We start from the raw sequence: 13,194 nt of genomic DNA on the forward strand, positions 1-13,194 counted from the left end.
TAGAATTGGGAAATTGATTGAAAATATATATGCAAATTGAAGTGTGTTATCATAAGATTAATTGGTGCTTGATCCATGTTAATTGTAGTTATCAAATAAGGTTGTATACATGTATATATTGACAGAAAAAGCCCTCTATGCCGGTAAATGATAAATTTTCAACAACCATACATATGCATCTTATTATATACATTTCTTGATAAATGTTGGTTGTAGAAGTCCATATACAATTCATCTAAAGTTAGACATAAAACATCAAATCATGCTATCAATAATGATTTGTAACTGCTTTAATAATAACATTAATGGCTAGCTGAGCCCACATGATATCGATGTTTAAACCAAACTATATTTTTCCAAAATATTGAGAGGTCCTAGTCACTTTGAGAAAATTCATAATTATGTATAGATTGGATCTTGTTTCTGTTTAAGCACATTCTTACCGCCGGTTAGACTCATCTTCTGTTAGTATTTCCATGCTCGAGCTGCAGCCAGTTGCCAAGTAGCACGAGATTTTTCCTAGTGCGCAACCTCATCTATATTTCCCCACACGGAAAACCATGCATTCAGCAAGTCCCAAAAAAAATTTAATCAAGAACTGGATGGTGGAAGCTTTGATGCATACAACAGTTGTTAAGAACGTGAGACCTTCTAACACACTGTAATTAAGTTATGGGATTTGCTTGGATACATTTAAATCTTTTTTTTTTTGTGGTAGATTACTACATTGAAGGGGTCCGAAGTATCAAGATGACAAATTCTAACCTTAAACTTTAGTTATATTGTACATAAAGAGTAACATTGTTAGGTTAAAGTCTTAATTGTTTAGACATTTGAAAACCTTGCCAACTGCCAGTCAAACCTAGGTAAATAGAGTTCTTTTTCTTTTTTCTTTTAATTATATGAATAAAAAGCAATGTATCTTTAGATGCCATTGAATGTATTATCTTTTGAAATGTCTTTAGAGAAATAAATTATTGTACTGATATTCTTGTAAAATTTGAAGTCAATTAGAAGTGAAATGTTTGTAAGTTGGTGTTAGTTGGGTGATAGCGTTTGATATGAGTGGATGATAGGAACTATAAAGTAGGGTGTATTTTTATCTCATTAATTTATTCAAACTCAAATCAATTCTCAAAATAATTATTATCCCATAATTGAAGGAGGTTTTCATTGTTAATTATAGGTATATATCCTTTCAAATATCACTGGTGCAATTCAAAGAAGATGCATTTGCCAAAAATGGAAATAACTTAAGATAATTATTCTGAAATAACAAAGGATAAAAAAAAGTGTCAACATTTTAAATTTTTAATCCTCTCAAAATCTGATTTATTAACCAACCTTAACCGCTTAACCAGATCATGAATGATAAAAAACCGACAAAACGTCCATATGGTGCTCTCGACTGCAACTAATTAGATTGAAAAACAGATATCGAATTAAATGTATATCGCTTGATCAGTTCAAGGGTTGAGATACATATCCGGATAATTCTTCTTCTTTGCACATATAAATTTTTTTTTTTTTTAAAAAAATATTACAATAAATTTAGATTTTAATTATACTTTTTCAGTCAATATACTTTTTATGTAGTTAAATATTAAAAATTGTAATTATTTAAATTTTTAATTTTATTTTTTATTCACATTAATAGTAATATTAAAAGTGTAATCTTTATTAGTGTATACAATCTTTATAACTACATTTTATGTATAATGTTGTTAAAATTTTATATAGTGCAGTAAAAATCATAAAAATATTGTAAAATAATATAAAAATATATTATTATTATTATTATTATTATAGTAAAAATTTTGAATCAAATTTATTATAGTAAAAAATCTCAAAGAAATCTATTGGAAATATGAATCAAGTCAAGTAAACCATACTTATTAAAACATCAATACGCAAGGGCGGAGGGTAGTGTTATCATGGGTGTCGTGTTTTAAAATTATTTATTATATATATATATATATATATATATATATATATTTTAATGACTTCTTAAAAAAAAATTTTATTTGATAATTATTTTTATTCTTTCAATCGTTTGATGAAATTAGAGTTATTATAGTCAGCATATTACTAGTTATCATATAAATTTTAACCCAATGTGCTAAGCCGATCAAATTAAAAAAAATAAGAGTGAGTTTACTTACCTAAACCCACTAAGTCTTCATATAATCTAAGTGTTAATATAAATCTAAATCTATCATAACATATTATATCTAAAAATTCAGTCCAATAGTCTATTATAACATATTATATATCAATAATTCAATCCAATAGCCCAATATATTAATTAGCAATTCAAAAAGCAAATAGAAAATAATGAGAGCTTCCTCATAAAACTACCCATTTCATGTAGAACATACAAAGTAACAAGATAATTCATTTAAATTTGAAAAATTAATTTTTTTTTTCACTTTTATGTAGAGATAGTGAGAAAAATCCTTTTGATAGTTCTATTCGATCATATATATATGACATTGGTTAATATATATATTTTTTATATATTCAATATTTTGTGAATTTATTTAATTTTTTAAATAAATAAAAATTAAATTATATATAATTTTTTTTTAACTATTAAAAATTTCTTTCTGTTTGATATTCTTTAAAAATGCTCTAACGTGGCTTCTGTCGGCTCTGTCGCCACTGTCAATACAAACACAACTTGGCCACAAATATATATACTAGCTTATATCCTTTGAACTGATGACATAGGTTAATTAAGAGAGAAACTAAAACTAGCTAGAGCAAACATGAGAAGAGGTGAAAGCTATGGTGGCGGTCAGAGTTCACTTGGATACTTGTTTGGTTCTGATGAGCAGCCAAGCAAAACTCTAGCACCCTCAACTCCCATCAAAGCCCCTTGGGATGATGATAACACCACTAAGAAACCCCCAAACAATTCCTCCAAGAAGTCAAGTGTCACCAACAATTATCACAGAGCTCAAGGGCAAAACTCAGGCAACTTCATTACTGTGAGTGATCTAGCTTGGACGATTTCAACAACATGTAAACTTTTTCATTTCTTCAACAAATTTTTCCTCTTTCTTCAATCTACTTTCTTTTCAGGACCGCCCGACGACGAAGGTTCAGTCAGCGCCGGGAGGGGACTCATCTCTTGGATACTTGTTTGGAGACAAGTAACGCTGCTTGCAGCCAAATTATTATTCCACTCTATATATTGATGAGGATTCAGTTTGGCTGTGATTTGCGTTTCTTACAAATAAGGGCACAGCAGCAGGTGCTTCAAAGTGTGTTCTTGTTCAGTAAAATTGTGAACTTTGGTGTGTGTGTGTGTGTAGGTTTGACGATCACTGGGTATCAGATATATTACATGCTGTTTCCTTTTGTAAGTTCAGAATAAATTATATTATATTAGTGATAGCGATTGGTTTGAGTAATGTACAGTCAGCTGTAAGAATCGGCTTTGATGATGGATTGTGTCTCTTTTCTGTCTGCTTTTGACAGGGGATTTCTCTGTTCTAGTATTCCTCATCCCAACAATTCCTTTGACCTCATCATTTTTCTGTCCTGAGATGCATCCATTCTTTAAAACCTTCAAGCCAGTCAGTGCGCTATGTTTTTGTGTTGATCCAACATAAAAGAATTGATGTTAATTTATCTTGATAAGGGAATACCATAACTTTCAATTGTGAGGAGAGTGTTGATCCCACTTAGACTTAACTTCATGAGAGTTATCACAAAATGTTGACTTTCAAAATTTCAATTCATAATAAATTGATCAAAATTATTTTAAATATTTCAATTGAATAAATCAAGTTTTCCTTAATAAATCTGATTTCAGTTGAAATTTTGTAACTGTGATTAAATGATGTCAAGATTTCGTAATAACTCCCATACATTCACATGAAAATGACATTTAGAAAATATTTGTTTACATAATTCTCAGTTGTTATGGCTGTTCAAAAATAAATGTTTTTTGAAAGTAAGCGGCTCGATCATTTGCAGCTTTTCTTATCAAAGTTTGCCTCTCTTATTGGTCTTATCCGTCTGTGGGTTCTAAGATATTTAAATGTTAATAAGTCTGCAATTGGGAAGCTGGATCTTGCAACATTTGGTGGTGTTCCGCACCATCATACAGGAGTCATCAAAGGAATCTTTTGTAAGTCCATTGTAGTGTACGACTCAAACTTTTCTAAGCTTATGACAATTATGGAAAGTTATATTTTTTTCGCTTCCACGTCTCTTCTCATTCTTTCATTATTGAAAATAATTCTAGTAATGTTATTTTTTAGACTAATAATCACTCCCATATTTTGATGAATGAAACATGTTTCAAATCATATTAAGAGTCTTGAAGTATTAATTCATCTTTCTAGTATATACTTAGAAAGGCAAATTTTATTTCGGACAAGTTAGTTAGAGAAGGATCCTACCCATTGCGAATAATTTTTTTCATTCTGTAATTTTCATTATATGAGATTCTATTTTTTCTTTGGAGTTGCTGTTTTTTTATCTATCTTTGTTTCTTCTTAACTTTGACTCACCGAAACTACAATAAAAATTCTTGTCTTTCAAAAAAAAAAAAAAACAACAATAACAACCGCATCCATACTGCCACAGACTTATATCAATTTCTTGTTTATCCCCTGAAATTCTAGCTATTCTAGAACATAAAGTAGCTAGTCGTTCATCACTCTCTTGCTATTCAATTCACAAGCATGGGCCTTGTGTGCCACTTATTTCCCTCCCAAGTAGTAGCTAATTAAAACAAGGCTTCCGAAGTTTGTTCATTGAGCCCATATACATACACTAGTATACTTGATCTTTAACATGAAATCCCAAGCAATTTCCATATAAAAACGAGAGATCATTTTATCTCACAAACAAAAGGAAAGTATACATGTGGAAAGCTCGATCGGCACGACTTTGCTAAGAAAGTTTGCAAGCAATTCCAGAGACATGCATGCTTGGTTAAGGTTTGTCAATAACGATGAATAACATAAAAGGAAACGGCTGCCTTATATCGTTAGGAGATAAGCAATCCGCTGCATTTATGTTCTACAAGATGGGATAAAGCTAAGATATTCCATATCTAATTAGAAGATATTCCCTCGGTTTTCCTTTGTTTTTGGATGAAGGAGTTTCTATCCTTCCGGTTAATGAAATTATCCAGGCATTTCAAAAAACAATGTGATTAGAAGATACTTTTATTATTTGTCCAAATCTAAGATATAGCGGGTCCCATTAGAACCGGACCAGAATTTCCTTGGTCAATCCGCAGGACACTTGATGCATGCCACTTCAGTGTTTTTAGATCGAACGGCTAAAGAAATGTACCAACCCAGTTCAAAAGTGGGACCTCTTATCCATGCAAGCATGATACAACCGACGATCAGATATAGCCAAAAAGGAGATGCACGTACGCAGGTTTTGCATTGTAGTTTCCTTGCACGTCGTCTTTTATAGCCATGACATATTTCAGTTACCGTTACATATTTGGCATCCTTATAATTTTTGCTGTATTTAGCTAATTCTCACTGCCATGCCAAATAATCAATGATTTTGTCATAATTGGTTACCTTAATTGTACATTACAACCTCTTCCTTATAAGTTCTGTTTTGCAAAGAAGACAGGTTTACCTTCAATTTTCGGCAATGGAGTTGTCAAGGAAATCCCAAGTAATGTATCTCTATGCCGTTTGCTCTTCTTCTCTTTCAGTTATTTTCTGGGCCAAATCACATAATTCTAAGTTTATATGATTCATGTTTCTTATTTGCAACATGTTTCGATTTTTTTTTTTGGTGAGAAAATGTTGATTTTTCCTTGTTTTTCGAATCGTTTTGTTCTGATCGATCGATTGAAAATAGAGGAATAGCTTACAAGGACACAAACTTGTCTCCTTTTCTTTAGGCGATTGAGACATTAATCTCAGCCATAATTTTATTGGGATTACTGAGTTCGAGTGTGGCAGCATACTGTGCGGTCCGATATGCTGAGACCATCGAGTTTCCGGCTCTAAATTGTCGTAAGCACATTGCGGTTTTGACAGATTTTGGTGGGGTCGGTGACGGTAAAACATCCAACACGCAGGCGTTTAAAGCTGCAATTGCGAATCTCAGCCAGCTTGCGGCGGATGGTGGTGCACAGCTCATCGTGCCGCCAGGTAAATGGCTAACAGGGAGCTTCAATCTCACCAGCCATTTCACCCTCTTTGTTCACAAGGATGCTGTTATTCTTGGGGCTCAGGTACAATTTTTAGCCATCAAATTCTCGTTTACCGGCCAGAACTTACAAGGATGCATACGTTAGACTTTTAAGAGCTGATATTCTCACCCGCTAAGTTATCTAGCTCTTTATTTATTTCTGCCATTTGTCTTCAATTTTACTTTGAGTTTTGAAATATGAAGGATTTTTCAACTTACCTCGACAAAATTGGTTGTTTCAGGTTGAAGATACCATCTACATTTTTGAATTTTTTTCTGCTCTTGAAATTCTATGATGGTTTTCTTTTTTGAAAAATAAAATTCTATGATTTTTTGTTTTTGGAAATTCTATGATGTTATAAATATGATATGCCGTCAACTTTGCTTTCATTTAGGTCATAAAATTACCAGCCTCCTCTTTTAGTCAAAGATCTTTAGGTCATTGCTACCTAACATTACAAAAGTGTGGAGTTGGAAAACAGATATTAGACTAACTCAAATGGCTGAGGACCAGAACACTCTCGTTCTGCTAAGACTTTCATGATCTTTATAGTGTTTCCTTAAGACAAATTTCAAGAATATTAAAGGAGATGCATAATCTAGTTTTTATCTTGTTTAAAAGTAAAGTGATCACCATTTATCTTGTTTGATTTTACTTCGAATAATCTTTCAATATAACAAGCAGGACGAATCAGAGTGGCCTCTTCTTCCTGTTCTGCCTTCTTATGGGAGGGGAAGAGATGCCCCTGATGGAAGGTTCAGCAGTCTTATTTTCGGCACCAACCTCACAGATGTTGTCATTACAGGTAACTAAAAATTATGACCTATCACCTTACAGCAATTAAATCTTAGCATCAAGCCTCGACCAACCCTGACCTAATTAATGGGGAAATTTTTCGGCTTGTAACACAAGGTAACAATGGCACCATCGATGGCCAAGGTGCATATTGGTGGAAGAAGTTCAAGGAGGATAAACTGAATGAAACCAGACCCTACCTGATTGAAATCATGTATTCCAATCAGATCCAGATATCGAATCTGACATTGATTAACTCCCCATCATGGAACGTCCATCCCATATACAGCAGGTATATTTTGTCCATATAAACACTTAATTGCCAGTGAAACCACATCATCACAATGATTTTTCCGATATTTGTTTTGGTTTTGATCGAATGTGAAATTGCAGTGATGTGATCATCCAACACTTAACCATTCTTGCACCAGTTGATTCTCCTAATACAGATGGAATAAACCCAGGTTTGTTTGCACTCACAAGTTCTTTGTTCTTAATAAAGGAATGAAATTTTACAAATTTGTAACAGTTGATATGAGCCACACTGCTATTTCTTATCTTTCTAGATTCATGCACAAACACCAGAATCGAAGATAGTTTTGTAGTCTCAGGAGATGACTGCATAGCTGTTAAAAGTGGCTGGGACCAATACGGAATCAAATTCAACATGCCAACCAAGCACCTAGTAATTAGAAGGTTCACCTGCATTTCTCCTGACAGTGCCACCATTGCTCTTGGAAGTGAGATGTCTGGAGGAATCGAAGATGTAAGAGCTGAAGACATTACAGCAATTAATACCCAATCTGGAGTGAGGATTAAAACTGCCGTGGGAAGAGGAGCCTATGTTAAAGACATTTATGCTAGAAGAATGACATTGAATACAATGAAGTATGTGTTCTGGATGACAGGCTCTTATGGCTCACATCCAGACCCCGGCTTTGACCCAAATGCCTTTCCTGTAATCAAAGGAATCAATTACAGAGACGTTGTGGCCGATAATGTCACCTATTCGGCAAGACTGGAAGGAATCGAAAAGGATCCTTTCACTGATATTTGCATTTCAAATGTGAATATCAAACTGACTAATAAGCCAAAGGAGTTGCAGTGGAATTGCACTAATGTTCAGGGAGTTACCAACCGTGTGACCCCTGAACCATGTAATTTGTTGCCTGTGAAGGAAATAGATTGTCCCTTCCCAGAGGATAGGCTGCCCATTGAAGATGTCATGTTGAAAACTTGTTCTATCAGCGGCAAGTTCTGAGAATCGTTATAATTTACTTGACTCTTAATGCTTATAATCTCATACCCTTTATATCCTTACCATCTTTTCTACTATAGTATCGAACTTGATATGGAGATTGTGAGAATGCTCTAACCAATAAGACAAAAGTATGAGGAAGTTCATATTGGGTGATTGGCAAGAAAGTTGATTACATTTCTTTAAGCTCAAAAGAGTTGAGTTGAATTTTCTCACATCATCACATCTCGAAAAATCTTTGGAACAATTACAACCATACAAACGTTGCACTAAAGTTTGCATTCTACTTCAAAAGTGAAGGAAGATCACTCCAGAAGAACAAATGTTGTATGGATGAGCTTTTATCAGATAGAAGGAAAATCTGAAAAGAGTCTTTGGAGTTCCCTACGTCGGATTGTCAACGGTGAATCGTTTTTATGCGTGTTGTATAGATATCCTTTTCTCGTAATGATTGTAGCTTCTTTTGCCTGCGCACATGTCAGAGGCAACCCCGTCCTGTTCAGACGTCTGGCTATCTTGCCTGTGATTTCGAAGGGAAGCCTCTCTCCTGGCGCGACGTTCCTGCATTATGACACACGAGGAAAACTGAATAGATAGGCAGCCAGAAGGACAAGACAGCAATAGGTGCAGAATGTGACATCTCAACTTCTGGAAGATAAAAGTTTGTTCTTACATCATTGAGCAACAGATCACGCGGCTCAAGCATATGAACCACTTGTCCCATTCGAGGCCTATGATCTAAATCTGGATCAACACATCGTAGGGCGACCAATGTAACCCGTTTCAGTTCCTTTATAGAAGGAATTTCTGGCATCTTAGGATCCAGTACATGTGCAATTTTCTTGTTTGCGACCATGGACTTTAACCAGTCAATCAAGTAAACCTGCAATTAGGAAATTCCATTTTTCAAAATTAAGGACACAAGCTTCATACAATGCTCAAAATATGCTGAGATTAGAGATTGGTACTTGGGGTTGGTTATGATCCACAGGGGTCCTTCCGGTTACGATCTCCATGATAAGTATTCCGAAGCTATAAATATCGTTCTTCTTATCCCACAATCTGATAGAATCATGGTCTTGAGCGGCATACCTAGAGATTCAGGCAAATTAAAACATGGCCGTCAACGTAAAAATTGCCCAATTATATCACATTTCACAAGTTGAATTCAGAATGTATAGTCTCAAAGAAAATGAGTAAGACAAGTTTGAATTCAAATAAGCTGACCCTAGCTTGATCATTGAATGAGCGGTTACATGGCTGTGCTCTGGACCTAGCAGCCTAGAAAGTGAGATGTCGGAGATCTTAGGATTCCATTGATGATCCAATAATATGTTGCTAGCCTTAACGTTCTGGTGCACAATCTGTGGTTCAATATCCTCATGGAGGTATGCCAATCTGCCAAAACATAATCTCATCAAGTATATGAATATAATTTGATCCTCTGCCTCATCAGGCTCGTAATCATTAGAATTAAAACAGAGTAGCTGACCTAGTTTCAGATAGTAGAACTCACCCTTTTGCTATTCCATGGATAATTTTCAGACGTATTGTCCAGGTAAGAGGCCTGGTTTGCCCTAGGGACCCATGGAGCCACTGGTGCAGATTACTATTATTAACATATTCGTATACAAGCATCCTAATGAAACAGAAAACCAAAATAAGGGGTCTGAAGCATCACCATTACCAAATTGGGTGAGATAACAACTTCAAATTCGTTGAATCACATGAAAGAAAAATACCTGTAACCTTCTTCCACGCAGTATCCTAGCAGCTTGACAAGATTTTTGTGTCGAACATTACCTATTGCCTCTGCCTCTGTTAAGAAGTGCTCGGTTTGGCAACTGATGGTCACATGATCAGTAGGTTTAATTGATATACACCATAAAAAATAGCAATGATTAGAATCGATCAAGAACTATCTACCTGTTACTCAGTAGCCTCTTCACTGCCACTCGTGTATGATCTAACAACACGCCGCGGTAGACAACACCATAATCTCCATGCCCGATTAAATTCTCATACGCGAAACCATTTGTGACGATCTCAGCCTCCCTCAAACTGAAGTGGTTACCTGTCCAGTTTTCTGATACCGCAGGCGAGCACTTGGCAAAGTGCTCCAAATCAGGCAGACTCTCTTGAGTTGTCATGCTAGCACGAGTAGACAACTGGTCAGATAACATTACCTCAAGCTCTGGCTTTGTCATGTTCGTCTCGGTCTTCGAAACGTTAAGCGGAAGGAGCCTCCTATTGAGTGAGGAAGTGCTGTAAGGACTGTGATAATTGTGCCTGGGAGCAATGGGGTTTGGTAGGCAGCAGGGGGCCTGCTTGTAGGATCTTCGACGACGACAATAGATAACACAAAGAGAGATGATAAAGAAAACCAGAAGAATGAATAATATCAGGAATGCAACTATCAGCATCCATAATCGCAGACCAAAAAAGGAGGTATGCTTCAGGAGCTTTTCCTTGAGATATGAAACTTCTGATGACATGCTGTCTAATGAGAAAGAAAGAGATGTGGAACTACTGTAGTGTTGGCTCAGGATTTTAGCTGCCGGAGGAGAGAGAAGAGGTTGATCTTAGCTAGAGTCTAGGGTGTATTTTAAAAATCTTGATATGCCAACTAACTAGCGGGAGCTGTGGGATTATCTTGAGTCTGTTTGTTATGAGAAAAAATATATTCTGTACCTATATTTATTTAAAGGATGAAAATTTTATTTTAAGTGTAAAATATTTTACAGGCCAATGAAAAAAATAATCATTGATTACAAAAGTGCTTGCGCTCTAAAAATATTTAATTTAAAATATTAAAAAAATAAAAAATATATTAATATTTAACTTAAAATTTTTTAGTTTAAAATATTAAAATTTAAATTATTCATTATTATTAAAATTGAAATATTTTTTAAATGAAATCATTCAATACAATTAAATTTTTTATTTATAATTAAATAAATTTTACTAATAATTATAATAAAAAATATTTCAATCATCCATCAATTTATTGAATACATATAAGAATAGATTTTGGGTGTCTTATCCAATTGATAAATATTGATATTTTTATAGTGAATACACATTTAAATATCTTACACAATTATGATAAAAAAGTAATGACAAAAATTTTTTAAAAAATTAATGCTTACTTTTTAACTATAATAGTTGAGCATCGTATGAAAAATTGTATTGTACTAATCATTCAATAAAATACTTAGATATGAGCATACTTAATTGGTATCTATAAACACCTGTTAATTGGATCCAAACAATTTAATTGCCGTAAATTATTTTTCATCAAAAGTAATAATTTATTCAAAAAAACCATTGGGTTTTATATAGAGAAGATGGTGAAAGTATTGTGGCAGTAGGGGAGAAAAATGATCCACACCCACATGGATGCAAAAGAGGTGTGAGGCAATTAACAGGATTTATTATCAAGTTGACAAGCCATGCATCTATCTAGGTTCCACTATTTAAATCTTACGGTTCAGCAACAATATGTGGCTCATCCTCAAAACCTATAACTCAACAAATATGGTTTCACAAGTTTAAAAAAGTACTCATTGTTTGAAACTTTATGATTGAGAATAAGGTAACGGAATTAATAGAAAAATTTATAAACTTAGGTGAGATAGAAGAATTGATAAAGGAAATAGAAATGATAATGAAGATCATACTGAGAAATAGAAAAATTCAAAAATAAAAAATACAAACGTGAACGTCTTAAGTCCACACGTTTAGAAAGATCAATCCCACAACTGGAAGCCTCCAAACTCAACCAACCCACTCATCAATTAATTGAAGCTTCACACAAAACTATTGCTCCACATGGCACAAAAATAAGATGACTAAATATTTTAGAATATGTCATTATTGATTTTACTATTTTCATGTCCTTTTTTATTTAAACCAAATAACACCAACTTTTATAATAACTCCTATTTATCATCTTAACACTTAAATAACTCTACTAGTGCATGATGATTCAAAGAAAATGTTTTCAATAATTTATCCAAATAATAAAAAATATTAATTTTTTTTTATAAAATATTTTACTCTGAAAAAATTTTTCTAGTAAATTATATTTTAATTACCAAATAGATCCCTTGTTATGATAAGGTCAGGAATGCAACTATCTAGATTCATAATCGCAGACCGAAAAATGAGGTACGCTTCAAGAGCTTTTCTTTTAGATATGAAACCTTTGATGACATGCTGCTTAGCGAGAAAGAAAGAGATGTCGAATTAGTGTAGTGTCGGCGTCATGGAGGAGGAACAAAATTAAAATCGAGTTAAAAATCAGGATTTTAGCTGCTGGAGGAGCTGCTGTAAGAGAAGAGGTTGATTCAATTTAATATTTTAAAAATCTTGATGTGCCAACTAACTAGCGGGAGTCAATTTATGGATATGGTGTGAAAATCATTAAGGCTTCCGCGCAACTTTAACCAGTAGTTATATGCCAACTCACATTGACCTCCATTTTCTTATGGACGCCATTGATTCCCTAAACAACCCGCCATTTTCAACATGTTGAAGTTATCACATGCATCCTAAATAACCCCACCCTTTTCCACAGGTTGAAGTTATCTAACGTAGTTTTTCGTAACAACCTGAAAGTAACATGAGAGATGGCAGAGCAAGGCTACAGATGATTGCTCTAGCATCTGCACCAAAATGGAGAATTACTCGGAAGAAGATCACTCATTCACTCTGGCATTATTTAACTAAGTTGCGTCACCCCTCGAATCGCCATGCTCTGAACTTGATTGTTCAGAAGTCAGAAGAGACCCGATTTGTTTACTCTCTCGTTTGGCATTGGAAAGACGTACATCTTGCATTTGTAAAAGAAACGATGTTATTTGTGATTTGATTAATTAATGGGCACCATGTGCATAATGTAAACATAAAATTAATACTACTGATAATAATGATAATGAAGCCAGCGAGGAAACGC

The 13,194-nt window shown here is 34.1% G+C and overlaps 3 protein-coding genes across 3 annotated transcripts; 2 read left to right on the plus strand and 1 right to left on the minus strand.

Annotated features, from left to right (window-relative positions):
* Nucleotides 2,660-3,493, plus strand: LOC18605630 (protein SPIRAL1-like 5). The gene is made up of 2 exons (XM_007038745.2): nt 2,660-2,990; nt 3,085-3,493. The coding sequence occupies exons 1-2, from the start codon at nt 2,769-2,771 to the stop codon at nt 3,157-3,159; spliced, it is 297 nt and encodes a 98-aa protein (XP_007038807.2). The 5' UTR covers nt 2,660-2,768; the 3' UTR covers nt 3,160-3,493.
* Nucleotides 5,586-8,295, plus strand: LOC18605631 (probable polygalacturonase). Its single transcript, XM_007038747.2, has 6 exons — nt 5,586-5,658; nt 5,891-6,226; nt 6,869-6,989; nt 7,097-7,271; nt 7,373-7,443; nt 7,546-8,295. The coding sequence occupies exons 1-6, from the start codon at nt 5,635-5,637 to the stop codon at nt 8,238-8,240; spliced, it is 1,422 nt and encodes a 473-aa protein (XP_007038809.2). The 5' UTR covers nt 5,586-5,634; the 3' UTR covers nt 8,241-8,295.
* On the minus strand, nt 8,372-10,878 carry LOC18605632 (probable serine/threonine-protein kinase At1g01540). The gene is made up of 7 exons (XM_007038748.2): nt 10,164-10,878; nt 9,980-10,081; nt 9,754-9,876; nt 9,465-9,635; nt 9,206-9,329; nt 8,911-9,120; nt 8,372-8,798 (listed from the first exon to the last, which is right to left on the minus strand). The coding sequence occupies exons 1-7, from the start codon at nt 10,730-10,732 to the stop codon at nt 8,652-8,654; spliced, it is 1,446 nt and encodes a 481-aa protein (XP_007038810.2). The 5' UTR covers nt 10,733-10,878; the 3' UTR covers nt 8,372-8,651.

Source organism: Theobroma cacao, chromosome 3 (genome assembly GCF_000208745.1).
Source record: "Theobroma cacao cultivar B97-61/B2 chromosome 3, Criollo_cocoa_genome_V2, whole genome shotgun sequence".
NCBI classification, from domain to species: Eukaryota; Viridiplantae; Streptophyta; class Magnoliopsida; order Malvales; family Malvaceae; genus Theobroma; species Theobroma cacao.